The sequence below is a fragment of the Microcaecilia unicolor genome, chromosome 5 (genome assembly GCF_901765095.1).
Source record: "Microcaecilia unicolor chromosome 5, aMicUni1.1, whole genome shotgun sequence".
In the NCBI taxonomy this organism is placed as follows: domain Eukaryota; kingdom Metazoa; phylum Chordata; class Amphibia; order Gymnophiona; family Siphonopidae; genus Microcaecilia; species Microcaecilia unicolor.
The window spans coordinates 8,619,291-8,647,119 of NC_044035.1; the positions used below are offsets into that span (position 1 = coordinate 8,619,291).

Below are 27,829 nucleotides of genomic sequence, written 5' to 3' on the forward strand. Positions count from 1 at the left end.
AGGTGTGTTCCAATGACTGGTTTGAGAATTTCTGGTTTAGATGAATGTGAACCTCCTCTGCACTGCACGTCTGTAGATAGATGAGGAGGGATTAGTTGGATGAGGGATAGCAGTGGGGAGTTGGAGCTGTTTAGAATTTCTGATCTATAATAAATTCTCCCATTACAACTTGAAACAAGCATTAGCTGACCAGCCTGCTTATTTTCGAACGAGAAGGCCAGCCATCTTCCAACACAAATCGGGAGATGGCCGGCTAAATCGGCTTTCCGTCGCAGGGCCGGCCAAAGTTCAAGGGGGATGGAAAAAAGAAAGTCGGCCCTGACGAGCATTTGGCCGACTTTACTTGGTCCCTTTTTGTTCATGACCAAGTCTTAAAAAGGTGCCCCAACTGACCAGATGACCACCGGAGGGAAGGGGGGATCACCTCCCCTTACTCCCCCAGTGGTCACCAACCCCCTCCCATGCAAAAGAAAGTATAAAAAACATGTTTTTGCCAGCCTCTATGCCAGCCTCAAATGTCATACCCAGCTCCATCACAGCAGTATGCAGGTCCATGGAGCAGTTTTAGTGGGTGCAGTGCACTTCAGGCAGGCGGACCCAGGGCCATCCCCCCCCCCCCCACCTGTTATACTTGTGGTGGTAAATGGGAGCCCTCAAAACCAACCCGAAAACCACTGTACCCACATGTAGGTGCCCCTCTTCATCCCTAAGGGCTATGGTAGTGGTGTACGGTTGTGGGTAGTGGGTTTTGGGGGGGGATTTGGGGGGCTCAGCACACAAGGTAAGGGAGCTATGTACCTGGGATCATTTTGTGAAGTCCACTGCAGTGCCCCCTAGGGTGCCCATTTGGTGTCTTGGCATGTCAGGGGGACCAGTGCACTACAAATGCTGGCTCCTCCCATGACCAAATGCCTTGGATTTGATTGGGTTTGAGATAGCTGCCATTAGTTTCCATTATCGGCGAAAACCAATGGCAGCCATCTCTAATGCCGGCGATCTCTAAGAGATTTGGCCGGCCCCGACCGTATTATCGAAACGAAAGATGGCCGGCCATCTTGTTTCGATAATACAGTCGGGTATGCCGCTTGACGGGGCCGGCGTTAGAGATGGCCGCCCTTATAGATGGCCGGCCCCGTTCGGTTATGGCCCTCCAGATCTCCAAATCCAGAGTACGTCACTACAGCTTCAATTCAGATTTATGCATGCTGATTCACACATTGCATTTATATTATTATTATTTATGACATTTATATCCCACATTAGCCTGAGTAGAACTCAGGTTCAATGTGGCTTACATAACAATTAGAAAAGCACGAACATGTTCAAAATATATTAACAGAAAGTAAAATACATCTTATAATGTTAGACCGGTAAAACTTGAGTTAGGAGCAGATGTAATTAAATACTTAGCGATTTACGCTAGATAATTGAAAAAGGTAAAGGGTTCGGATTAACTGGAATAGACGGGAGTAGTGGGAGGTGGGATGAGGTAAATTAGAGGCAGACCGGGGATATGTATCACAGAATCTATTATGTATTGATTAATTGGGATTTATTAACTGCCTTCATGAAGAGACTCACTCAAGGTGGCATATAGCAGATATTGGATGATGTAAGCCAGTGGTTTTCAACCCAGTCCTCAGCAACCACCTGGTCAGTTGGGTTTTCAGGATATCCACAATGAATATGCATGACATAGATTTGCATGCACTACCTCCTTTTTATGCAAATCTATCTCATGCATAATGGACAGTGGGAGTATTGTGAGTATCCTGAAAACCCGACTGGCCAGGTGGTCCCCGAGGACTGGTTGAAAGTCAAGGCAGGGGCTAGTGAATCTAGAACAGTGTTTCCCAAGACAGTCCTGGAGTACCCCCTTGCCAGTCAGGTTTTCAGGATATCCACATTGAGTATGCATGAGATTGATTTGCACATTGTATGCAAATCAATCTCATACATATCCCTTGCAGAGATCCTGAAAACCTGCCTAGCAAAGGGGGGGGGGGGGGGGGTACTCCAGGCCCGACTTGGGAAACACTGCACTAGAAGGCCAGCTGGCACAGAAACCACTGTCTCCACACACATCTTACAATCATTAAATCAGCCCACAACTTTCCTCTTTCAGAGGTTACTACCCATTGATGGAGTGCAATACATTGTAACTGACCATCAATGGTTTATTATTTAGTTCTTATTTGTATCTTATTTGTGCTACTCTGCTGTTACTTGATATTTTGTTTATGGTATCGTTTATGGGTTAAAATATTGGGGGCGCTCGAGCACCCACAGCACCCACGGAGTCAGCGCCTATGCACCAATCTACTACATTTCTTTGAAGGGGTGAACAAACATGTGGATAAAGGTGAGCTGGTTGATATTGTGTATCTGGATTTTCAGAAGGTGTTTGACAGAGTACCTCGTGAAAGACTCCAGAGGAAATTGGAGAGTCATGGGATAGGAGGTAGTGTTCTATTGTGGATTAAAAACTGGTTAAAAGATAGAAAACAGAGAGTAGGGTTAAATGGTCAGTATTCTCGATGGAGAAGGGTAGTTAGTGGGGTTCCCCAGGGGTCTGTGTTGGGACCACTGCTTTTTAACATATTTATAAATGATCTAGATATGGGAATAACTAGTGAAGTAATTAAATTTGCTGACGACACAAAGTTGTTAAAGTTGTTAAATCACAAGAGGTTTGTGAAAAATTGCAAGATGACCTTGGGAGACTGGGCATCCAAATGGCAGATAATGTTTAATGTGAGCAACTGCAAAGTAATGTATGTGGGAAAGAGGAACCCAAACTATAGCTACGTGATGCAAGGATCCACATTAGGAGTCACCGACCAGGAAAAGTATCTAGGTGTAATCGTTGACGATATTTAGAAACCTTCTGCTCAGTGAGCTTCTGCGGCTAAGAAAGCAAATAGAATGTCAGGTATTATTAGGAAAGGAATGGAAAACAAAAATGAGGACGTTACAATTCCTTTGTATCACTCCATGGTCAACTGCACCTCGAATATTGTGTCGCCGCATCTCAAAAAAGATATAGTGGAATTAGAAAAGGTGCAGAGAAGGGTGACAAAAATGATAAAGGGGATGGGACGACTTCCCTATGAGGAAAGGCTAAAGCGGCTAGGGCTCTTCAGCTTGGAGAAAAGGCGACTGAGGGGAGATATGATAGAGGTCTATAAAATAATGAGTGGAGTTGAACGGGTAGAAGTGAAGCGTCTGTTTACGCTTTCCAAAAATACTAGGACTAGGGGGCATGCGATGAAGCTACAATGTAGTAAATTTAAAATGAATCGGAGAAAATGTTTCTTCACTCAATGTGTAATTAAACTCTGGAATTCATTACCAGAGAATGTGGTAAAGGCGGTTAGCTTAGCGGAGTTTAAAAAAGGTTTTGGCGGCTTCCTAAAGGAAAAGTCCATAAACCATTATTAAAATGGACTTGGGGAAAATCCAGAATTTCTAGGATAAGCAGCATAAAATGTATGGTACTGTTTTGGGATCTTGCCAGGTACTTGTAACCTGGATTGGCCACTGTTGGAAACAGGATGCTGGGCTTGATGGACCTTTGGTCTGTCCCAGTATGGCAATGCTTATGTACTTATGTACCACCCCCTTTCGTAAGTGTAAAGTATGACCAACGATATGGGTTGGGAAGGGAATCCATTATCTCAAGCAAAGATCAGTCAGAAGATCTGAAAAGAGTTTGGCTTTTCTGTTAAGGACATCATCGACATATGCATTAAAGTCACCTAAAACAAATAAATTAGAGAAGCGTTTTGTGGCCTCAATAAGAGCCTGGAGCAAGGAATCCCACTTCTCTAAGCAGAAAACCAGTAGGTATACGGTCAGCGGCTGAGTTTCTTCGCAATATGTACGACCGGTAATGGTAACTGTCTTATAGTCAGCACCATCAGCCCCTCCACATGATGGCACTGAATATGCCTAATTTTTAAACTCCACGTTCAACGTTCGTAAAAACAGAACATCCGCTGCCATTTAAAATGGACCCGACGGTGTTTATTCATTTATCTTTTCACTGATCATTGGATGCTAGGAACACAGGAAATATTACTGGGCTGCCACTTATAGTTTGTAACAGAAGAGCCGGGTTCCAATCCTACCTTCATTTCTCACTCAGAGTCCTTTACCAAGCTGCGGCAAAAAGGGGGCCGGCGCTTGTGTCAATGCGTTTTTTTCAGACGTGCTCAGGCACCTTTTTACCTCAGCGGGTAAAAGGGAAGTCTCTCTGTCCTGCAGGATATGGCCGCGTGGCAAACAAAACACTTGCCAAGCGGCCATTGCAGAGGGGGTAACCCGGCGGTAACTGGCCAGCACATGGCACTGCCCAATTACTGCTGGGTATACTCCAGATCTGACGGCTATGATGGCGCACTAGGGGTAAAGGGTCCTAAGAGACCTTCAGTAAGCCATTTGCTTTTGCTGTGCTCAGAACCAGACTGAGTGGTGTTTGGGGAAGGCTGTCTCTGCTACACTCTTCGAGCACACTGACAGAACAGCTGCTTTTACCAGGGGCATAGCTAGGTGGGACCACGGGGGCATGGGCCCCCACAGATTTATTCCTGGCCCCCTCTACTTTGACCCCCCCCCCCGCCATCGCCACCGCCACAAGGTACCTTTTCTGGCGGGGGTTCCCAACCCCTGCCAGCCTTAGTCTTCTTCAGCACCAGGTCTCCGGCACGTTGGCTGATCTGTCCTACGAGTCCTGATGTCCTGCACATCCTGCACGTTCGTACATTGCGACGGTGGCGGCGACTGAGTCGAAAGTGGCGGGGGCGGCGTGGGGGGTCAAACGTGGCGGGGTGGCGGGCTAAAATGTGCCCCCCCCACCTTGGGCTCTGGAACCCCCCTCCCGCCGAGGTCTAGCTACGCCCCTGCTATGGGCAAAGGAGAAGCCGAAGCTACCCCAGCCCCAGCTTAACAGGAGGCTATAGTAAAAGCAGCTGAGAGCTCAAGGCCCGCTCCGATCCAGGTTCTTCCTTCCCTCCCTTCATCTCCCCAGTCCAGAGGCTTCCTGGAGGAAAGCAGCAGCAAAATAGTGTGGACTCGGAGCTTCCGCCAGTCTATGCTGCTGCCGATGGCTCTGCTGGTCCTGTACCTCAGAAAGAGGAAATCAGAAAGGACTGGACTTGCAGGGCCATCAGCCTTTTTCTTGCTTCCCCCCCCCTTCCAGGAAGCAGCTTGACTGGTGGAGAAGTAAGCTGCAGTGCAGGGGGGGGGAGGGGGGGGCTATCCATAAAAGTTTGGCCAGGGCCCCATCTCGGTAAGTGGGAAATATTAAAATGACATACTACACACTGGTCATGCAAAGCTTACCCTTGTACCTTTCTATATCTTCCGTCTTTGCTTATACCCAACACTGTCTATTAAAATGTTTTATTGTGTATTGTGTTGACATAGTAAGTAGTGTATTATGCCATACTTTGTATTGTTATTTGAATATTTTTACTGCTGCAATTGTCTGTTGCTTATGTTTGACTTTTTCTTGCTGCTGTACACCGCCTTTCAAAAAGAAAGCAGGGGCGTAGCCAGACACCCAATTTTGGGTGGGCCTGGGCCCAAGATGGGTGGGCAGAAGAATCCCGCCCCATTCTACAGGAGATTTGGTCTCTCCTTCTCTCACCTGCATGCCACATGGTCCCTCAAACATCCCCCCTCTCCCGCATATCTTTTAAATAGCAGATTTTCACTGGCAGCGAGCAGCAACTAATACACACTGCTCATGTTGGCCCCACAGCCTTCCCACTGATGCAACTTCCTATTTCCACATAGGCAGGAATATGTCAGAGGGAAGGCTGTGGAGCCGGTGCGAGCAGTATGTATCAGTCGCTGCTCGCTGCAGGCTATTTACAAGGTATGCAGGAGGGACAGTCGTTGGGAGTTTTCAGCTGGTGGGGCTTGGGGATCCCTGCCAGCCACACAGTGTGCTGCTACTGGATGGGCCTGAGCCCAAAATGGGTGGGCCTGGGCCCACCCGGGCCCACCCTTGGCTACGCCATTGAAAGAAAGTAAATAAATGCAAATAAATAAAGAGATTCAACATACCTGTTGGTCATTGGTCCAATGAAGGGATTGGTGATTAACTGGACTGTGGCTTTTGAGGCAAACAGTAAACCAACTTGAATGTTCTCATTCAGCAGGTCCGTGTCTTCCTTGGGGCAGTCAGATGGTTTGCTAGTTACATTAACTGCCATGGGCTCTGTAAAGGTCTCGTACAGATCTCCTTGTCGTAACCCTTCAGTGAGGTTTCCAGCATGCAGAATGCTGTTGTCGAAAAAGGAGTATATGTTTTGGAAAGTGTTGGCAGTCATTGGACTTGTGTCCGGCTTGGAAGTCTGATGCGCTGTTCTGTTTTCCTGATGCTTCATGCTGTACAAGTAACTGGGAATGATGGGAACTGGAGAAGGAAGCAGAGCAGATCAACTTACAAACTTTCCAATACCACTTTTTTTTCCCCAAATTAAAATCGGGAGCCCATGGAAGATGAACAAGAGGTGAATGCTCTCGTCTAAAGTCTCAGACTTTTGATATTACTAAGGGGTCTTTTATTAAAGTCAGTGGTGTGCTGGAGCCAGCTCGCGCCGGCTCGCAAGAGCCAGTTGTTAACTTTGCTCGGCTCTTGCAAGCCGGTTGTTGAAACGCGTGAGCCGGCTCTCCTCCCTCCCTCCGGATCTGGTCCCTCACGTCACCGACCTGATTCTTCGAATTCTTCGGGGCAGGCAGTCTTGTCTGCCCGCTGCCAGCGCTGACTCTCCCCCGCTGGCGCTGCCGGTTCGTGCTTTAAAAATGGCCGCCGAGACTTCCAGAGGCGGCCTCGTGAGACTTCTGCTGAAGTCTCGGCGGCCATTTTGAAGCACAAACAGGCAGTGCCAGCGGGGGAGAGTCAGCGCTGGCAGCGGGCAGGCAAGACTGGGAATCACAAAATCTTAACAAAAACCTCCAAAAATTCATCAAACACTATGAAAATAGAGGTTTCAATTTTTATCATTAAAATAGTCAACACTAACAAAATACCCTAAAGCAACACAGAAAAAAATAACATAAAAAATATATACACCAAATTAAAAGGTGAACTTACAGGCTTATTTTCGAAAGAGAAGGACGCCCATTTTTCAACACAAATCGCAAGATGGGCGTCCTTCTCACAGGGTCGCCCAAATCGGCATAATCGAAAGCTGATTTTGGGCGTCCTCAACTGCTTTCCGTCAGGAGGACGACCAAAGTTCATGGAGGCATGTCGGAGGCGTAGCGAAGGCGGGACTGGGGCGTGCCTAACACATGGGCATCCTCGACAGATAATGGAAAAAAGAAGGGCGTCCCTGATGAACACTTGGACGACTTTACCTGGTCCTTTTTTTCTTATGACCAAACCACAAAAATGTGCCCTAAATGACCAGATGACCACCGGAGGGAAATGGGGATGACTTCCCCTTACTCCCCCAGTGGTCACTAACCCCCTCCCACCCTCAAAACCTTTTAAAAAATATTTTTTCCAGCCTCTATGCCAGCCTCAAATATCATGCCCAGCTCCATGACAGCAGTATGCACGTCCCTGGAGCAGTTTTAGTGGCTGCAGTGTACTTCAGGCAAGCGGACCCAGGCCCATCCCCCCCTACCTGTTACACTTGTGGTGGTAAATGTGAGCCCTTCAAAACCCACCAGAAACCCACTGTACCCACATCTAGGTGCCCCCCTTCACCCCTTAGGGCTATGGTAGTGGTGTACAGTTGTGGGGAGTGGGTTTGGGGGGATTTGGGGGCTCAGCACACAAGGTAAGGGAGCTATGCACCTGGGAGCAATTTCTGAAGTCCACTGCAGTGCCCCCTAGGGTGCCCGGTTGGTGTCTTGGCATGTCAGGGGGACCAGTACACTACAAATGCTGGCTCCTCCCATGACCAAATGGCTTGGATTTAGTCGTTTCTGAGATGGGCGTCCTCGGTTTCCATTATTGCCGAAAATTGGGGACGACCATCTCTAAGGTCAACCTAAATTTTGCAATTTTGGCGTCCCCGACCTTATTATTGAAACGAAAGATGGACACCCATCTTGTTTCGATAATACAGATTTCCCCGCCCCTTCAGGAAAACTTGGGCGCCCCTCTCGATTATGCCCCTCCACATGCTCAGAAATAATATAGCATGATCATCCAGGCAATTTGGTAGATGCCACATTCAATCATTGCACCAAATCCTAGCATGAAAGAGTTCAAGCCTATCGTAAAGCAAAATGCTTATCTGTAAGTAACAAAATGAGTCCAGGAGCTTTAATGCATGTCAATAATCACAAAATATCACCAGAAGTCTCCGAAACAAATTGCTCACTTCAATCATTCCTATTCAAACAAACCCTCACAAATACCAACCATATCTCAAACAACTAATTATTACCTGAATTGGTTATTACTCTATTTACCATTAACTTTCTCTTTGCCTCATGTACAATTTCTCATCCACAATAGATTTTCTAAATGTTGAACATCCATAGTTATCCCAGTATGTTTATGATACTGTATTGTAAAATTGGATTCTTACAACAGATTACTTTCTTATGCATTATTCTTTGTTATGTATCCTATACTGTTTATTGTAAGCCACACTCAGCTCAAACTTGTGTGGGATAATGTGGGATATAAATGTCACAAACAAATGGTAGGGTGATGTTCAAGCAAGTGGCCAATACGACGCTAGTGAAATTCAAATATCAAAAGACAACAATCTAAAGTTCATAAATCCTAGCACCTGAGTATTTCAAATCATCAGTCCACAGTTCCTCAAATATTCTTTTATGTTATTTTTTTTTCTATGTTGCTTTAGGGTATTTTCTTAGTGTTGATTATCCTATATAATAATTCTCACCTCCAACATTCTGTCCCTCCCTGGGACCATGGCTCCGTGGTCTGCATCTGGCTGTAGATCAGTGACGTCATAATTCTCACCTCCAACATTCTGACTTGCCTGGGACCGTGGCTCATTCTGAGTTGGTCTGCTAGGCTCCGTAGATCAGGCTGACATCACCGTAGCCATTATGATGTCAACTTCAGATCCGGGGGGGACGGGACATGCCTCACAGCTGATCCATGTCCAGAGGAGGGTTGCTGGACATGGGTGGCTGGAGGGGGGGGCAGGGTAGAGAGGAGGGTCGCTGGACATGGGTGGCAGGAGGGGGGGGCAGGGGAGAGAGGAGGTTCGCTGGACATGGGTGGCTGCAGTGGGTGCAGGGGGAGAGGAGAGTCGCTGGACATGGGTGGCTGCAGGGGAGCCAAGGAAAACCTTGCTAGCGCCCGTTTCATTTGTGTTAGAAACGGGCCTTTTTTTACTAGTTTTAATAATAAAAATTGAAACCTCAACTTCAGGAGTTTTCAACCCAGTCCTCGGGGCATACCCAGCCAGTTGGGGTTTTCAGGATGTTCCCATTAGATTCAGTGGGGATATCCTGAAAATCCAACTGGCTGGGTGTGCCCTGAGGACTGGGTAGAAAACCTCTGCTCTACGTTCATAGTGTACCATTCTATGAGAACCATAAGTACGTAAGTATTGCCACACTGGGACAGACCAAAGGTCCATCAAGCCCAGCATCCTGTTTCCAACAGTGGCCAATCCAGGTCACAAATACCCAGCAAGATCCCAAAAAAGTACAAAACATTTTATGCTGCTTATTCTAGAAATGATGTAATTAGAGCCATGAAGCTTCCTTACTGCATGTTAACTATAATACACAAAACAATTTGGACCCAAAAGGAGTGACTTTCCTCCCCTGGCAGGTTACTAACAATTTTCACTACAGAAACAGAGAAAAATTGTAGGCAGATAAAGACCATATGGCCTATCCAGTCTGCCCATCCATGCCATCTGCTCGCCCTATCACTCCCTTAGAGATCCAATGGACTTGTCCCAAGCTCTCTTGACTTCAGATACTGTTTTCATCTCCACCGGGAGGTCATTCCAGGAATTCTTACACTTATAAGCTCTGGTTTACCGCAATGCATGGAGAAAACCTAAATAAATACATGTTACTACATTTTGGTAAGTGGCTTTGCCAAAGAAAGCTTAATTATATTAATGTTATGCATATTGAAGACCTTGTAGTGTAAAAGAGAAAATGCAAGCAGTGATTTGAATAGGGCTCTAGAAAGCTGGTCTGCTTTGGTCTCCAGCATTCCCTCTGTATTCAGAAAATTTATTTACAAGGCATTCTTTTTGAAAGGTAGATGAAAGGGAAATGAATGACAAAGCTGAGCCGCCTGAAAGGCTGAGGAAAGCTTTGTAACATTTTTGGCTCTGAAGCCTCACCTTTCAGTTCTCCACTCTATCAGGGCTTGAGTGTAGAGCAGAGGCAATGCAGAGAGGGGGGGGGGGGGGGGGGAGAGATGGCAGCTTGGGTCAATATGATGACCCTGTCGGTGATAGAGGCTAACCCAAACTGGGGGTTTTTTCAGTTTCAGCCGAAAACAGTGTGAGCGCCCTTAAAATACTTAGCTGTATAGTTTCTTTCTCCCGGCAAAGCCAGAAACCAGACCATGACCGATGATGGCCAGCATTTCATTAAGCTGCGTCAGGGTCAGTTGGTCAAAAATTTAGGTTAAACTCCGTTCAGTACTGACGGTCTGGTTTCTGGTTTTGCTGGGAGAAAGAGACTATACAGCTAAGTTGTGCTGTTGAATTAAAGTATAAGTTTCTTTTGGGAGTTTTTTTGACTACGACTTAGACCACATCTTCCATCAACTCCCCTTATGCTATCCCTCAAACTATTCCCTCCTCCGGTCACTCCCACCCCCTTATCCCTTGCTCATTTCAACCTTCCCCCTCCTGCCTCTCCTACCCCTTTCTTACTTGCCCATCCCACCAGTGGCGTTCCTAGTGGGGGCGGTCCACCCCGGGTGCACTCCGCTAGGGGGGGGGGGGTGCCGCGCGCGCATGTCCGTTGTTCATTCCATGCTCCCTCTGCCCTGGAACAGGTTACTTCCTGTTCCGGGGCAGAGGGAGCATGGAACAAACGATGGACAGGCGCGCGCGGCACCCCCCCCCCCCCCCAGTGCTCCCTCTGCCCTGGAACAGGTTACTTCCTGTTCCGGGGCAGAGGGAGCATGGAACGAATGACGGACATGCGCGCGCGGCACCCCCCCCCCCCAGTGCTCCCTCTTTCCCCCGGAACAGGTTACTTCCTGTTCCGGGGCAGAGGGAGCATGGAACGAACGATGGACAGGCACGCGTGGCACCCCCCCCAGTGCTCCCTCTGCCCCGGAACAGGTTACTTCCTGTTCCGGGGCAGAGGGAGCATGGAACGAACGATGGACAGGCGCATGCAGCACCCCCCCCCAGCGGCATGCACCCGGGCGGGGGGTTCTTTCGCGGGGGGTGTCCTTTCGCCAGGGGGGTCACGCTGCACCCGGGGGTGGGGCGCATCGGCGATCCGCCCCGGGTGTCAGCCCCCCCTAGGAATGCCACTGCATCCCACCTATCTGCATATCGTCATCATTATTCTGTTATACCACAGCTTGTACTCTCTCTGCTATACCTTGTAACCCCTATTACTACGTAAGCCGCATTGAATCTGCCTCGAGTGGGAAAGCGCGGGGTACAAATGTAACAAATAAAGAAATAAAACTCAAGTTTGGCTGTGTGAATGTGAACCATTGAGGGCCACTGGGGATTATCAGAGTTTGCAGTCTACATCCCTCTGCTAATCCCCCAGTATCCATCACAATATAAAAATTTAAATAATGAAAGACTATATTTTACCTCCATACACATGGATCGCAACTAACGAAAACTGAAACTAAAAGCAAGGGTACTTGGCTGACTTTGCCCCACGCTCGGAGTGACAGCTGACAACTTAAGTCCACAGAGAGGGTAATTCCTAAGGAGTTTATCATCCCAAAATTACAGACGAAAATTTTCTAACAAAAGCATTTATTTGGAACACTGTAATTACCATTTAAATAAAGAGGCCAAGTTACTCAGTTCCAAGTTAGAGATCTTGGGACAGTCCTGGATTTCTGACCACCCCCATCCTGGTGCATAGTGGGACTTGTAGTACTGATTTCAGCGGGCAGGATCAGGCACTATAAATCCCACACTGCTTTGGGATGTAATTTCAAAACCAGGACCCCCCTCCCCCGAGCACTACCTTGCAATCCCTGGTGGTCAAGTGGCGTAGTCAGGGCAAGATCAATGCCCCAGTCATGGCAGCCATTTTGAGACCAGAGCTGGAATGAGCGGGAGTAACTGGGGATTACTCCTGCCCCAGCTACGTCACGGATTGCAAAATAGGCTCAGGAGATCCTACAGGTGAGAGGGGAGAGGCATTCAGGGGATCTGGGAGGAGGGCCAACTCCTGTTTGTGGGGGAGGGAGGAAGAGAGACAAAAAAAAAGGCGCCAACGAGTTTTTACGAGAAAAACTGCACTGGCTCCCAATCAAAGAATGTATTGCGTTCAAAATATGCACTCTGGTTCACAAGATCACCTACAGCAATGCCCCGGGATACATGATAGACCTTATAGACCGGGAGGCAGGGCTGGTGGTTGGGAGGCAGGGATAGTGCTGGACAGACTTGTACGGTCTGTGCCAGAGCCGGTGGTTGAGAGGCAGGGCTGATGGTTGGGAGGTGAGGATAGTGCTGGGCAGACTTATACAGTCTGTGCCAGAGCTGGTGGTTGGGAGGCGGGGCTGGTGGTTGGGAGGCGGGGATAGTGCTGAGCAGACTTATATGGTCTGTGCCCTGAAGAGCACAGGTACAAATCAAAGTAGGGTATACACAAAAAGCAGCAAATATGAGTTATCTTGTTGGGCAGACTGGATGGACCGTGCAGGTCTTTTTCTGCCGTCATCTACTATGTTACTATGTTACCAACCAGAAACACAACCAAATCAACTCGATCATACCTAAATCTCCACTACCCAAGCTGCAGAGGACTTAAATATAAGTCAACCTATGCGTCCAGCTTCTCTTATATAAGCACGCAACTATGGAACGCACTCTCGATTACTGTGAAAACAACATATGACCACCTATCCTTCCGGAAACTCCTGAAGACTTACTTGTTCAAAAAGGCATACTCCAACGACTCAACCTAAATGCCTAACTCCGCAATACATAAGTACATAAGCACCGCCATACTGGGAAAAGACCAAGGGTCCATCAAACTCAGAATCCTGTCTCCGACAGCGGCCAATCACATCAATATAAATGTTCATGTTGGACATAACCTAATGTACTCTTCCCCTTGACCCCCAATATGTCTATCAAATCTGATCATTAGCCTGTCTTAACCTCACTTTGTATCTGTTCTTGCCGGTATTGGCGACTGCCACTGCTGCACTATGTAAGCCGCATTGTGCCTGCAAATAGGTGGGAAATTGTGGTATACAAATGCAATAAATAAATAAACAAATAAATAAAACAGGACAAAACACAAATTTTCAGTTTCTACTGAAAACACATGATCATTTTCACCCCAAACTGAAAATATGTCCGAAAATTAAAATAACAGTTTGGCTGAAACCGAAACTGAGCAGGAAAGGATTTGGGGCCAGTTTCAGTGCAGTAGCTGAAACCAAAACCGAAATTCGGTCAGACTCTAACTGGTGGGGATCGTAGCCATGAATGGGATGACTGTCTCGTATGTGTGTCAACAGTGGTGAAACAAAAACAGGGAGACGGGGAGGGAGTAGGGGTGGACCCATGGGTTCCAAAAACAAGAAAAGTTAGAATTATGTATAAAAAAGTTTATTACAGCAAGTCCCACCAGGAAATAGATGGTAAAAGGTGTGAAAATGTAGCCAGACTCGACACAGATCTTTCTTTCAGTGAGTAAATGCCTGCCTCAGGAATCATTTGGAGAAAGCCTGAAGCATCTAGGGCTCTTCAGCATGGAGAAAAGGCGGCTGAGGGGAGATAAGATAGAGGTCTATAAAATAATGAGTGGAGTTGAACGGGTAGATGTGAAGCGTCTGTTCACGCTTTCCCAAAATACTAGGACTAGGGGGCATGCGATGAAGCTACAAAGTATGTACTTAAACAACACCTTGGTGAATGAACCCTAGTACAGTCACTAGTGATTAGTCACCTGGACTATTGCAACGCTCTGTACGTAGGATGCGAAGAACAGACCATTAAAAAACTCCAAACAGCCCAGAACCACCGCAGCCCGACTCATTTTTGGAAAAACCAAATACGAAAACGCAAGGCCACTAAGAGAGAAACTGCACTGGCTCCCGCTCAAGGAACGAATTGAGTTCAAGATCTGCACGACCGTATACAAAATCATTCACGCAGAGGCCCCAATCTACATGTTAAACCTAATAGACTTACCACCCAGAAATGCCAGAATATCAGCCCGCAAGTTCCTCCATTTGAACTTCCCCAGCTGTAAAGGAATTAAATACAAACAGACATACGCTACTGAAAACCACGGACAACTTAACCAGCTTTTGCAAATCTATGAAGACACATCTCTTCAAGAAGGCCTACAAAAATAATCCTTAATGAAACACATCATTCCTTATACCACCCAAATGCTTTAAAACACCCCTCACACGACCTTACCAAACACCTTCCAACTTATTCCTCTTCTAACTCCAGATTATTACCGACTGTATCTAAGATTATGTAATGACTTTTTCATATTAACACCCTGTAAGCCACATTGAGCCTGGGATAATGTGGGGTACAAATGCAATAAATAAATAAATAAAATCTATGCCACAGATGCCAAGTTACTCAGTTCCAGGTTGAAATTTATTGGGCCAGTCCTGGATTTCTAACCAGCCCATTCTGGTACATTATGGAACTTGCAGCACTGATTTCAATAGGCAGGATCAGGCACTACAAATCCCACACTGCTTTGGAATGGAAGTTCAAAACCAGGCCTGGACAACAAAACTCTCCAGACTGGAGCTGGGTAACTTGGCATCTCTGCTATGCAACTCTAGTACATGTAGATACAACAGGGTAAAATAGCACTTCCAAAAACACCTACAGAAAGATGTGTCTTTGCTTTTCTATCAATGGTGCTGCACACGTGGTTTTCCTATGGAACTGATACATTGTAGGGGGAGGGATTTTGAATCTAGCTCACGTCTTTTGCTGTGATAGAGGGGCGTAGCCAGACAGCAGATTTTGGGTGGGCCTAGGCAAGAAGTAGGTGGGCACCAAGTATTCTCCCCCACCACCAAAAAAATATCTAAGCTGGCGGGAAAATGCTTCTCTCCACCTTGGCAGTCTGCAGCAGGCTTGCGCTGAAAACAGAACATGCGCAGGTGCCAGGATCATGGAGAGCAGCGTTTTTGTTACCCTCAGGGGGAAGTCTTCAGTTGGCAGAGCTTGGGATCCCCAACAGCTACCACTAAACATGTGCTACTGTTGGGTGGGCCTCGGCCCACCCAGGCCCACCTGTGGCTACGCCACTGCTGTGATAGCTCAAAGGAAGTTATGTTCATGTGCAATAGGTGTTTTTATGTCTCCTGAGGACTTACAATCTCTGTTTGTATCTGAGGCAATAGAGGGTTAAGTGACATGCTCAAGGTCACAAGAATAGAGCTGCCAAATTACTCAGTTCCAAGAGGGAGACGTTTTGGCCAGTGGCGTACCAAGGGTGGGGCGGTGGGGGTGGTCCGCCCCGGGTGCATGCCGCTGGAGGGGTGCAGAGAGTGGCAGCGTGCCTGTCGGCTTCACTGGTTCCCTGCTACCTCTGTCCTGGAACAGGTTACTTCCTGTTCCGGGGCAGAGGGAGCCAGCGGAGCCGACAGGCGCGCGGCTGCTCTGTGCACCCCTTCAGCGGCGTCCACCCGGGGGGGTGTCATTGTGCCGGGAGGGGGTCGTGCTGCACCCGGGGGGGGGGGGGGGGGGCGCATCAGCGATCTGCCCCGGGTGGCAGCTGACCTAGGATCGTCACTGGTTCTGGCTAGTCCTGGTTCTAAACTTTCTTCCCAAAGCAGTGTGGGATGGGGATGTTAAAAATCCAGGACTGGCTCAAAAGCTTCCTCATGGAACAGCATAGCTTGGTAGCTCTGTAAGGAGCTACAGACTTGGGAATTGGCCCCTTCCTCTCTTGGGGACCCTTTTGCTAAGCCACGTAGGTCAATTTTGAGTTACCACTTGGCTACCGTGTGGCCCTTGCGGTAATTTCATTTTTGACGTGTGTCTGCTAGACGCGCTGGAAAATATTTTTATTTTCTGGTGTGCAGGCGGTAATCGTCATTCTACGCGTGTAGACCATTGCCGCCCGGTTACTGAGTGAGACCTTACCGCTAGGTCAATGGCTGGTGTTAAGGTTTTCAGACCCAAAATGGACGTGCGGCAATTTTCGTTCTGCCGCACGTCCATTTTCGTCGAAAATTTTAAAAAGGCATTTTTTTACAGGTGCACTGAAAAACGACTCTACGCTTCTCCACTACCTGCAGGCCATTTTTCAGCGCACCTTTACGAAAGGGTCCTTTGGTTCTCAGTCTGCCGCTATAACCATTAGGCTGCTCCCGACATTTGCTTTTCTTTTCCTTTTCTTGTACTGAGTTTAATTTCATTTCCAAAAGATGGCTAGTGGTGAACATGAACACGTTGGACTATCTCAGCAAATCGGGGTGCTGCTGGCCGCGTCATCCTCGGAACCTCCCTTCCTCCACCCCCACTTCGGTAAGAATGGAGAAAACCCAAACCTAAGAAAGGAGGTGTTAAACATTGAAGGGCACTCAAATGTATTTCTTCCTCCCACCCCCCCACCCCCAAATGACTATTACCCACTAAATATAAACATAATCAAAATATATTAGTTTAAGAAATCAAAATGAAAAGTGCAAGGAGGAAAGAATCTGGCAGGAGCTAAACCATGCTGAAACCTCTGAACTGTCTGAAATGAACATTCGTTTTGAAATTAGTGTTGAAATGCTTTTCAAAAACTGACAGAACTCATTGTGAAATCAATGATGTACGGCTAACGGTCCGTCTCATTGCTTCTAAGGGATTGTTAGGTTGAAATCATGTCTCGGAAAGGAGGGGGAAAAAGCCCAATTGTGCCTTTATTATCTGTCAAATTGATTTGTCTTTTCAGAAACTCCCTGAGCCCATACGCCAAGCCCCCTCCCTGCCCATCTTCAAATCCTTGCTCAAAGCCCACCTCTTCAATGTCGCCTTCGGCACCTAACCATTGTACCTCTATCCAGGAAATCTAGACTGCCCCCAATTTGATTGACTGCACTTTTTTGTCCTTTAGATTGTAAGCTCCTTCTGCTTTTTGCTGGCCTCCCACTTAGTCACCTCTCCCCTCTCCAGTCGGTTCAAAACTCTGCTGCCCGTCTCATCTTCCGCCAGGGTCACTTTACTCATACTACCCCTCTCCTCAAGACCCCTCACTGGCTCCCTATCCGTTTTCGCATCCTGTTCAAACTTCTTCTACTAACCTATAAATGTACTCACTCTGCTGCTCCCCAGTATCTCTCCACACTCGTCCTTCCCTACACCCCTTCCCGTGCACTCCGCTCCATGGATAAATCCTTCTTATCTGTTCCCTTCTCCACTACTGCCAACTCCAGACTTCGCGCCTTCTGTCTCGCTGCACCCTACGTCTGGAATAAACTTCCTGAGCCCCTACGTCTTGCCCCATCCTTGGCCACCTTTAAATCTAGACTGAAAGCCCACCTCTTTAACATTGCTTTTGACTCGTAACCACTTGTAACCACTCGCCTCCACCTACCCTCTCTCTTCCTTCCCGTTCACATTAATTGACTTGATTTGCTTACTTTATTTTTTGTCTATTAGATTGTAAGCTCTTTGAGCAGGGACTGTCTTTCTTCTATATTTGTGCAGCGCTGCGTACGCCTTGTAGCGCTATAGAAATGCTAAATAGTAGTAGTAGTAGTAGACTGTCCTTCTATGTTAAATCGTACAGCGCTGCATAACCCAGGTAGCGCTTTATAAATGTTAAGTAGTAGTAAATGCAAATTCTTTTGCCACCGGGGTCAGGTCACAAATAAGATATCTGCTTCCAAAGATATAGGATTCATTTTAAGGATGATCTTGTCAATGACTTCTAGATATGTCCACAAAACAAGTCCACGTCTGTTTGTGCAATTTAGGGGGGGGGGGGTAGGGGAGGGACCTCATATATTGTCCGTAGGAGAAAAAATAGTGAAAAAGGAAAGAACTTCATTCTAGCAGGAAGGGCTGCAAAGACTTTCATCTAAAGCTTAAATTGAGCCCTGAGTTGGATTAAAGATTCTTGGCAGGATGGAAGTATTTTAATCACCTAAAAATTTCTACCTTAATTATTTTTTAATTGTTTGTGGAGGAGTAACCTAATGGTTAGTGCAGTGACCTGGGGAAGTGGGTTCAATTCCCCACTGCAGCTCCTTGTGACCCTGGGCAACTCGCTTAACCCTCCATTGCCCCAGGTACAAAAAAGGACCTGTATAATATATAAACCACTTTCGTAATCACAGAAAGGTGGTATATCAAATCCCATCCCTTATAATTTAGACATCAGAATGTGAACGTAGTATAGAAGACTTTGAAAGACACTACGAGGGGCATTTTCGATAAAATGTCTAGTTTGCTAAAAACGGCCAAACATCAAGTGGAAAACATAGCCATTTTCAAAGCTGAAAAACATCTAGCTTTTTGTGCTCAGTGCATCTATTTCTTGGTACCATTTAAAAAAAAAAAAAAAAAAAAGAAGTCCTATGGAAAAATACACAAAAATAAGCCGTTCGGAGGTCTGGGAGCCAGAATTTGTAGTAGACTGGCCACACCAGGGACGTAGCTAGGTGGGACAACGGGGGCATGGCCCCCACAGATTTAGCCCTGGCCCCCTCTACTTTCGAACCCCCCCCCCACTGCTGACCCTCCCCCACCACTTTCGACTCCCCCTGCCGCTGCTGACCCTCCCCCGCCAGGTACTTTTCCTGGCAGGGGTCCCCAACCCCCGCAGCCGAAGTCTTCTTCAGTGCCGCTCTCCGGCGCGTTCGCTGATCTGTTTCTGTGAGTCCTGACTCCTGATGTCCTAGGACACCCCCTGTCACCGCCGACCCTCCCCCACTGCCACCAGGTACCTTTGCTGGCGGGGGTCCCCAACCCCTGCCAGCCGAAGTCTTCTTCAGCGCCGGGCTCCAACACATTTGCTGATCTGTTTCTGTGAGTCCTGATTCCTGACGTCCTAAGAGAGCGGCACTGAAGAAGACTTTGATTGACAGGGGTTGGGGACCCCCGCCAGCAAAGGTACCTGGCAGCAGCGGGAGGGGAAGTCGAAAGTGGCAGGGGAGGGTCGACAGCTGACGGGGGGGGGGGGGGGTCAAAAGTGGCAGGGGGTCGGCGGCAGACTAAACTGTGCCCCCTCCCGCCGAGGTCTGGCTACACCCCTGGGCCACACAGACATCCCAGCAGAGCAGTGGGGCAGCCTAGTGCACGCTGCAGTAGACTTCACATAATAGGTCCCAGGTACACATCTCAAATAACCCCCTTATATTATATGGTGATCCCTCCAGGAGCAGAGGAAAAACCTACTGTACCAGAGAATGTGGTAAAGGCAGTTAGCTTAGCGGAGTTTAAAAAAGGTTTGGACGGCTTCCTAAAGGAAAAGTCCATAGACCGTTATTAAATAGACTTGGGGAAAATCCACTGTTTCTGGGATAAACAGTATAAAATGTATTGTGCTTCTCTGGGATCTTGCCAGGTATTTGTGACCTGGATTGGCCACTGTTGGAAACAGGACGCTGAGCTCGATGGACCTTTGGTCTTTCCCAGTATGGCAATACTTATGTACTTATAACTGTACACCACAATAGTCCTCAAGCTTGCAGGTGTTACCTATATATAATACAGTATGTATTTAGTAGTTTTTGGAGAGCTCACTCGTTCCACCACAAGTGTGCCAGTTAGAGTAGAATATGGATCTGGGTCCCCTTCTTTACGGTCCACTGTATTGACCACCAGGCTACTCCTGGGATCTGCCGCTGCTCTAACAAGAATGGCCAGCATATCTGAAGCTGTCATACAGCCTGGTATCTACTATCACTGTCACATCTTAGGGGACTGGGAGGGGGTCTGCGAAGGTTATGCCTTAATCCCTCTAGTGGTCATTTAGGGCAGCTTTTGGTTGATGATTCGTGATTGATTTGAAACAGGTCTAGCCAAAAATATCTTAATTTTGGCCCTAGACATTTTCATTTTGTTTCATTACTACAGAAAAACATCTATCTTTTGTTGCCTACTTATGTTCTGTCCAGGTCCCACCCAAAACCTGCCCCCTTGAAATCTGGATGAGCTGTGGAGAAAAACATTGAAAATTGGAGCGTCAAAAATCACAACTTGGATGTATTTGAGGGGAAAACATCCATCTACCACGTTATGATTTTTTTTGGTTTGAAAATGATCCCCTATGTATTCTATATGGTCTTCAATTAGCTACACATCTATTTATCCTAATGACTACACTATCCATCTTGTTTTGTCTATAGGTTTCAATTGCGCTTGTCCCCTCTGTTTCCTGTTTCATTGCACTGTACGAATCAGGGCTGTGGAGTTGGAGTCAGAAGTAATTTTTGTTGGAATCAGAGTCCGTAAAAATGTGCCCAGTTCCAACACCAGCTTCAAAATAAAAACTTACATTATAATATATGGTAAATTTATAATTTTATACTTAGATATCTATCTTTTTGTCTTAGATCTAAGATACTAGTAAATATAAGCAAATTTAAAGCCTAATATCAGTGTAGGAGTTGGAGTCGAAAGTTTGGTGTACCAAATCCACAGCCCTGGTACGAACAGTAAGATCATTGTATTTGAGTAAATGTATATTAAGGTTTTTCATTTTTATTGTGGTGACATCATGAGTATCATATCTGTTATAAGTGCATAAGTATTGCCATACTGGGACAGAACAAAGGTCCATCAAGTCCAGCATCCTGTTTCCAACAGTGGCCAATACAGGTCACAAGTACCTGGCAAGATCCCAAATCAGTACAATACATTTTATGCTGCTTATCCTACAAATAAGCAGTGGATTTTCCCCAAGTCCATTTTAATAATGGTCTATGGACTTTTCTTTTAGGAAGTCATCCAAACCTTTTTAAAACCCCGCTAAGCTAACTGCTTTTACTACATTCTCTGGCAACAGAGTTTAATTACACACTGAGTGAAGAAAAATGTTCTCCGATTCATTTTAAATTTACTACTTTGTAGTTTCATCGCATGCCCCCTAGTCCTAGTATTTTTGGATAAACAAGCGATTCACGCCTACTCATTCCACTCCACTCATTATTTTATAGACTTCTATCATATCTCCCCTTAGCCTTCTTTTCTCCAAGCTGAAGATCCCTAGTCACTTCAGCCTTTCCTCAAAGGGAAGTCATCCCATCCCCTTTATCATTTCCGTCGTCTTTCTCTGTACCTTTTCTAATTCCATATTGTTCCATGCTATCTATTGTGTCATTCGTATTCTGCTGACATTTATGTTTATTTTTATATAAGTATTGCCATACTGGGAAAGACCAAAAGCCCATCAAGCCCAGCATCCTGTTTCCAACAGTGGCCAATCCGGGTCACAAATACCTGGCAAGATCCCAAAAAAGCACAAAACATTTTATACTGCTTATCCCAGAAATAGTGGATTTTCCCTAAGTCCATTTAATAATGGTCTATGGACTTTTCCTTTAGGAAGCCATCCAAACCTTTTTAAAACTCCGCTAAGCTAACTACCTTTACCACATTCTCTGGCAACGAATTCCAGAGTTTAATTACACGTTGAGTTATACGATTGTTCTGCAGTGCTGTTAAATGTGTATATTTCTGGCATTGTATCATGTCAAACTATTCCTGCTGTACCCCCTCCCCCCCCCCCCCCCCCCCCCGCCTTGGGTGAATCTATTCAGAAATGTGGTTAATTAATCCCAATAAATAAAACATGTGACTCACTGAGCGAAAAGGTACCGAAAGTGGGGTATGTGACTTATTTATACCACAAAATAGCGGGATATCAACTGCATAATCCTGCAAAATTTCAGCCTCGGGTGTGGACTAATTTCATCTTTAAAAAATGATAAACCTTTATCAATTAACACAAACTATCTTCAGTTCAGAAAAGAACTGAAAATAAGCTATCAACCTCCTTTCTGCTTCCAAATTGTAAATCATTACTGTAACTTTCAACTTGAATGTAAATTGTAAGCCACTTTGAACCAAAACCTGTTTTTGGATAACAATGGGATAACCAGAATGCATAAACAAATAAAATAAAGTAAATAAATTAATATTATTAAAAAGAAACTAAAAAGGATCAGACCCTATTTCTTATCACAAACATTCAGACTATTGGTACAATCATTAAATAGTTCATAAAATCATTCACGGAGACGCACCAGCCTACATGTCAGACCTGGAAGACTTACCACCCAGGAATGCCAAAAGATCATCCCGCACATTCCTTAATCTACACTTCCCTAACTGCAAAGGTCTAAAATACAAAGTAAAGCACGTGTCAAATTTTACCTACTTGAGCACACAGCTATGGAACGCATTGCCCCGCAACTTAAAAACGATTTACGAACTAATGAACTTCAGCAAACTACTGAAGACACATCTCTTTAACAAGGCTTATCACAAAGATCAACCAATGTGAATATACTCTACTCCTCCACATAGTGGTTAGGGTGGTGGACTTTGGTCCTAGGGAACTGAGGAACTGAGTTCGATTCCCGGCACAGGCAGCTCCTTGTGACTCTGGGCAAGTCACTTAACCCTCCATTGCCTGTCGCATTGAGCCTGCCATGAGTGGGAACGCGCGGGGTACAAATGTAATAAAAAAAATATTCTGAATTGTCTTATAATACTTGCTTGTTAAACTATTATCATGTTTTTTTCTTCATCATGCTGCCCAAGATCCTTCTGTTACACTAAATGTCTATTTTCTAATATATGTCCACCATTCATGATGTATTGTAAGCCACATTGAGCCTGCAAAGAGGTGGGAAAATGTGGGATACAAATGCAATAAATAAATAAATAAAAATTATCCCAGTTTGATTATTGTAATGTCATATATTCTGGCTGTAAGAAATACCTGTTGTTAAAACTCCAAACAGCTCAAAACACTACATCCAGGTTCATATACAAAATCTCTCGTTCTGAAAGTGCCTCCCCTTTACTAATCAAATTGCACTGGCTTCCCATCAAAGTGAGAATCACCTTCAATTCTGTACCTTTATCTTTCAAATCCTAAATGGCAGAGCTCCAGACTATATGATACCATTAATAAACTTACCTCAAAGAAACACTAAATAACGAGGCAAGAAACTATCTCAGACTACATCCCCCCCCCCCCAAATTGCAAAAAAAGTGATCTACAAAACTGTCCACTCTGCAGACTTCACTTACCTAGGAACCAAATGGTGGAATTCCTTACCACCTAAATAAGAAATATACAGGAATATACTAGATTCCACAAAATCCTCAAATCGTTCCTATTCAAATAAACCCTTACAAAGAACGACCATATCTCAAATAATTATTACCTGAATTGGTTACTACTGTATTTACCATTAACCTTCTCTTTGCTTCATGTACAATTTCTAATTCATAATAGATTGCCTAAATGTTAAACATCCATAACTATTCTTGGTACGTTTGTGATACTGTATTGTAAAACTGGATTCTTACAACAAATTACTTTCTTATGCATTAATCTTGGTTATGTATCCTATACTGTTTATTGTAAGCCACATTGAACTCAAACTTGTTTGGGATAATGTGGGATATAAATGTCACAAATAAATAAATCTATTCTATCTATACATACATACATACAGAGAGAGTTTATATATCCTTAATGGAATGTTTATCAGGAGGCAGGTTTTTTTGCATTAGGCTTTGCTTTGCCCAATCAAAGGAAATTGATTGGAAGTGAGAGCAAGTAGAAACCTTTCTTTGCAAAAGATCTGACTGGTAATTGCTCTGAGATTAAAGCTCTCAGTGGTTTATCTGGCTTGGAAACAGGGGGTCATCCAACTGGTTTTGAAGTGATACCATATGGGAAAATTTACCTCCAAACAAGATTATCTGGGATTTAGGAGTCTAGCTTGATCCTAAACTCAATTGAAGTACAACCCCTCAGTCACAAAAAAAAAAATGATTAAAAGAAAAATTTAAAACTCTCAAAAAGGATGGGACGGAAAATAGTGTGTTCATAGCATCATGTTATTTTCAAAAACTGATTCTAATCGTGCAGATTATTAACATGTAGTCTAGTCTACCTTTGGGCAGCCGAGGATTTAGTGATAACTTACTGTTCCTATTAGAAACTGATTTTGGAACAGTGACCCAAGTTCTTGCGGTTTCTAAGCTGAAGGTCGTCCCCACTGGCCTCCCACAGAAACAGCTGAAAAGGTTGCAACTTATTCAAAACACAGCTGCCAAATTAGTGGTTGGCTTGGGAGCCAGAGAGCAGGTGTCACCCATATTACAACCTTTCCAGTGACTTCCCATAGAGGTGCTGGCTAAATTTAATACTGTTGCTTTGACCTTTGAAGCAGTGAATGGTTTAGAACTGTGTTATTCAGAAAATAGGGAAGGGAAGGGAAATGGGACTTGATATACCACCTTTCTGAGGTTTTTGCAACTACATTGAAAGCGGTTTACATATATTCAGGTACTTATTTTGTACCAGGGGCAATGGAGGGTTAAGTGACTTGCCCAGAGTCACAAGGAGCTGCAGCGGGAATCAAACCCAGTTCCCCAGGATCAAAGTCTACTGCACTAACCACTAGGCTACTCTTCCATATGTCCCAGGACGTGCACTTTAGTCTTTGTAAAGAGAGTTTTAGGAAGGACCACCTAGCAAAATTTACAAAAATCACTTTTTCAAGCTTAGATGTTTTGTGTTGTACCTTATTCTTATATTTATTAACTTAAAAAACATTTGTGACTGGCAATCTCCACCCTTATTATTGTTAAATCAGCTGGAGTTTCCTTAAAATCAGGTAATCCCCAAACATATAAATAACAATAAAATCCCTGTGACAAACTGGTAAACACTGCAAACTGATCTATTTACTCCATCTGTGCTAGAATAAATCAAGGCTGGTTCCTCCCCCCCTCCCCCCCCCACACACTTATTTCTTAGTGAAATAACACCACAACACACTGCTTGCAGAAGGACCTGTCCTAACCCATACATTCAGTGTCTTCAAATGCTTATTAGCCATCTGTACACATCAGCCTTGTTGGTTTATCCCAATGAAACTGCAGCTTTGTAACCTGCAGCATGAATAAATATTTATACACCTTGTGTGATCACACAGCTTGAAGTACACATGCAGCTGCTTCCCATTGCACTTTCACTGGGACGAGAAAACACAGTTTGGCCAGCTGTATAAATTAAGATTTGCCAGAAGGGAACCAAGGCGGAGGTCATCCCTGCCCCACACCGTCTGACAAGATCCAAAAGGTGGGTGAAGTATAGAAGCTGGCTTTATTCTGCCCCTGAAATCAGTTTGATGCCCACTGAAGGTCTGGGCAAGTCACTTAACCCTCTATTTCCCCCCAAGTACCTGTAAAGAATATGGAAAGTGCTTTGATTGTAACCACAGAAAATCAGTCTATCTAATCCCATCCCCTTTCTCTGTTCCCATTTCCATTGTAAGCTCTTAAGGATAGGGACCACTCACGCAGTAGTACTATGTCACATAAAATGATGCTAGCACAGAAATATGATGATTTCTGGAGCATCCTATCAGCCTAGGCATCAGATTATTTGTCAACTCTTTCCACAAATTTGCTTTGATTCGTCCAGCTGAACCCAGTGGCTATGACCAAATATTGTACAGAACACGTTTTCGGAGATTAGATTCCCCCTTTATCTGTGGTAGCTTCAATTTAATCTGAGCAATGGAAGGAAACCGGGGGATGGAGCCCTTGACCCAAGGGATGATCTTTCGCTGGAGAATCATTATACCGAGCCACTTTTAGCACGGCTACCTTACTCTTTGTAAATACGTCTAAATCTGAACTTTAAGCGGAGATTGAATGCGGATACTCGGGTCTGTTGCTAATATTACCGCGAGGCTCCTTCCTTAGCTAATATTTGATGTAAAGTGAGTACAAACACAGCAGATACACGTCCATCCATATTTTTAACCGCTCAGTGCTTTCCCGTCTAGTGCCTCATATTTCTTGAGCTAATCCTAGAAAGGAGCCCACGCCGGAGAGAGGAATTTTAGTTATGAATAAAAATGCGCGTCTTTTCCAACCAGATGGGGTGTTGGTCCGACTGAGTTTCTGCGGCTCTGGTTTACTCCCCTAGTCTTAAGGAAAACTTAAAGCAGTGAGTATCAGACCGGATCTCGGGCTGAACCCTTTAGGGGCTGCTGGTCCCCTGGGTCAGTCAGTGGCTGAAGGAAGCGGGCAAAAGACAAGGGGGTCACTCACCTACTACAGTGAGAAGCATGTTGTCCAGCAGCAGAGCGATGAAGACGATGAGCAGGATGAATTTGCGGGACTGTCTGCCGTCCCTGAGCCATCGGAGGAGGCTGAAGTCTGTCAGGGACATGGTCCAGGCTCAATCTGCAGAGAGGAAAAAGAGAGGGCAGGAGGACATGAGCATCTCAAATCCTGGCAAGAAAAGCAGTGCCCTAAAGCCTCACCCCCCAGCCACTGACCCCACTCCGGGAGACGGAAAGAGAGGAGCTCAGCCGCTGCTCCAGATGCGCACCGCTGGGCTGCTGCTGCGCCTCTGCCGCCACCCTCCCCGCCCCACCCCCACGCTCCCCACTTGCTCTCTGACGTCACGCCCGATCTTTATCTTCCTCTGCCCAGCCTGCAAGTAAGAGGAAATGGGGAAGGGAGGGGGGCTGCTGCTGTCCCCCCCCCCCCCCCCCAGCCCAGCCTCTTCTTCCTAATCGCTCTCCATGGACCTGCAAGGCAGCCAAGAGCAAACTCCCTTCATTTTTTTTGTTTTTTAGTTCAAATCTTTTTTATTAATTTTTTTTAAGTAAAGTAACAAAAACATATATATAAAATGGAGAAATACACTAAGAGCAGGAAGACTCATCCCATTGAGCCAATAGAACTGATGTTAAACTGAGGGGAGGGGGAGGCACTAGGCAGAGGGGTTACTGAGTACTTGCTATGGTTTCAATCAAGATGATAGCAGACGAATCATAAAGCTGGGGAAACTCAGCTGGCCACTTTGCCAAGGGGTGCAGGGGGAGAGGAGAAACCCCGGGCGTCATCTCCTCCCCCTACACCTTCCTGTGGAAGCCCCAAGAGGTTGATGTCCTGCACTGTAGCCCAGCAACTGCTCCTGGGGCTGTGGAAGAAAAGAAGCCCAGGGCAGCCAAGGGGAAGCAGATGTCCAGCCCTTCCCTCAAATCCGAATTCAGCCAGAGCAGGATCCGAGTGGTTCAGATCCAGGACCAGAGATTCCTTAAAAAAGGACAACCAGTCACCTCAAAAGACATGTAGACTGCCCCTCCCGATCAGATGTGAGCTACTCCTGCACCCCTGCCTACTCCAAGGAGCAGTGTTGGGCCCTGTAATATAGACCCACCTACTCCAGCTATTGCCAGATCTCCTCCAGTTCCTCACTGTGCCCTTGCATCTGAACATAACCGAACTCTCTATACCTGATTGCCTCATCAACTTGTCACGAATGAACTTTAATGCCACACCACTCTATTTCTTATCCCGATAAAGAATTCTCTATACTTGGGCTTGATGGACCCTTGGTCTTTTCCCAGTATGGTGGTGCTTATGTTCTTATGACTACTGAAAACTGACTTATTCAAGAAGGCATACAACAAACAACCGTCCTAATTACTAAA

At 45.8% G+C, this 27,829-nt stretch overlaps 1 protein-coding gene across 1 annotated transcript in view; it reads right to left on the reverse strand.

Annotated features, from left to right (window-relative positions):
• The window catches only part of SLC18A2 (solute carrier family 18 member A2), a 138,165-nt gene extending 111,423 nt beyond the window's left edge, over positions 1-26,742 (reverse strand). The window contains exons 1-3 of the mRNA XM_030204747.1: positions 26,666-26,742; positions 26,436-26,570; positions 6,073-6,424 (exon numbers count right to left, since the gene is read on the reverse strand). Coding sequence (XP_030060607.1) covers positions 6,073-6,424; positions 26,436-26,556 — 473 coding nt within the window. The 5' untranslated portion in view covers positions 26,557-26,570; positions 26,666-26,742. The remainder of the gene's footprint in view (positions 1-6,072; positions 6,425-26,435; positions 26,571-26,665) is intronic.
• Positions 26,743-27,829: the final 1,087 nt, after the last annotated feature.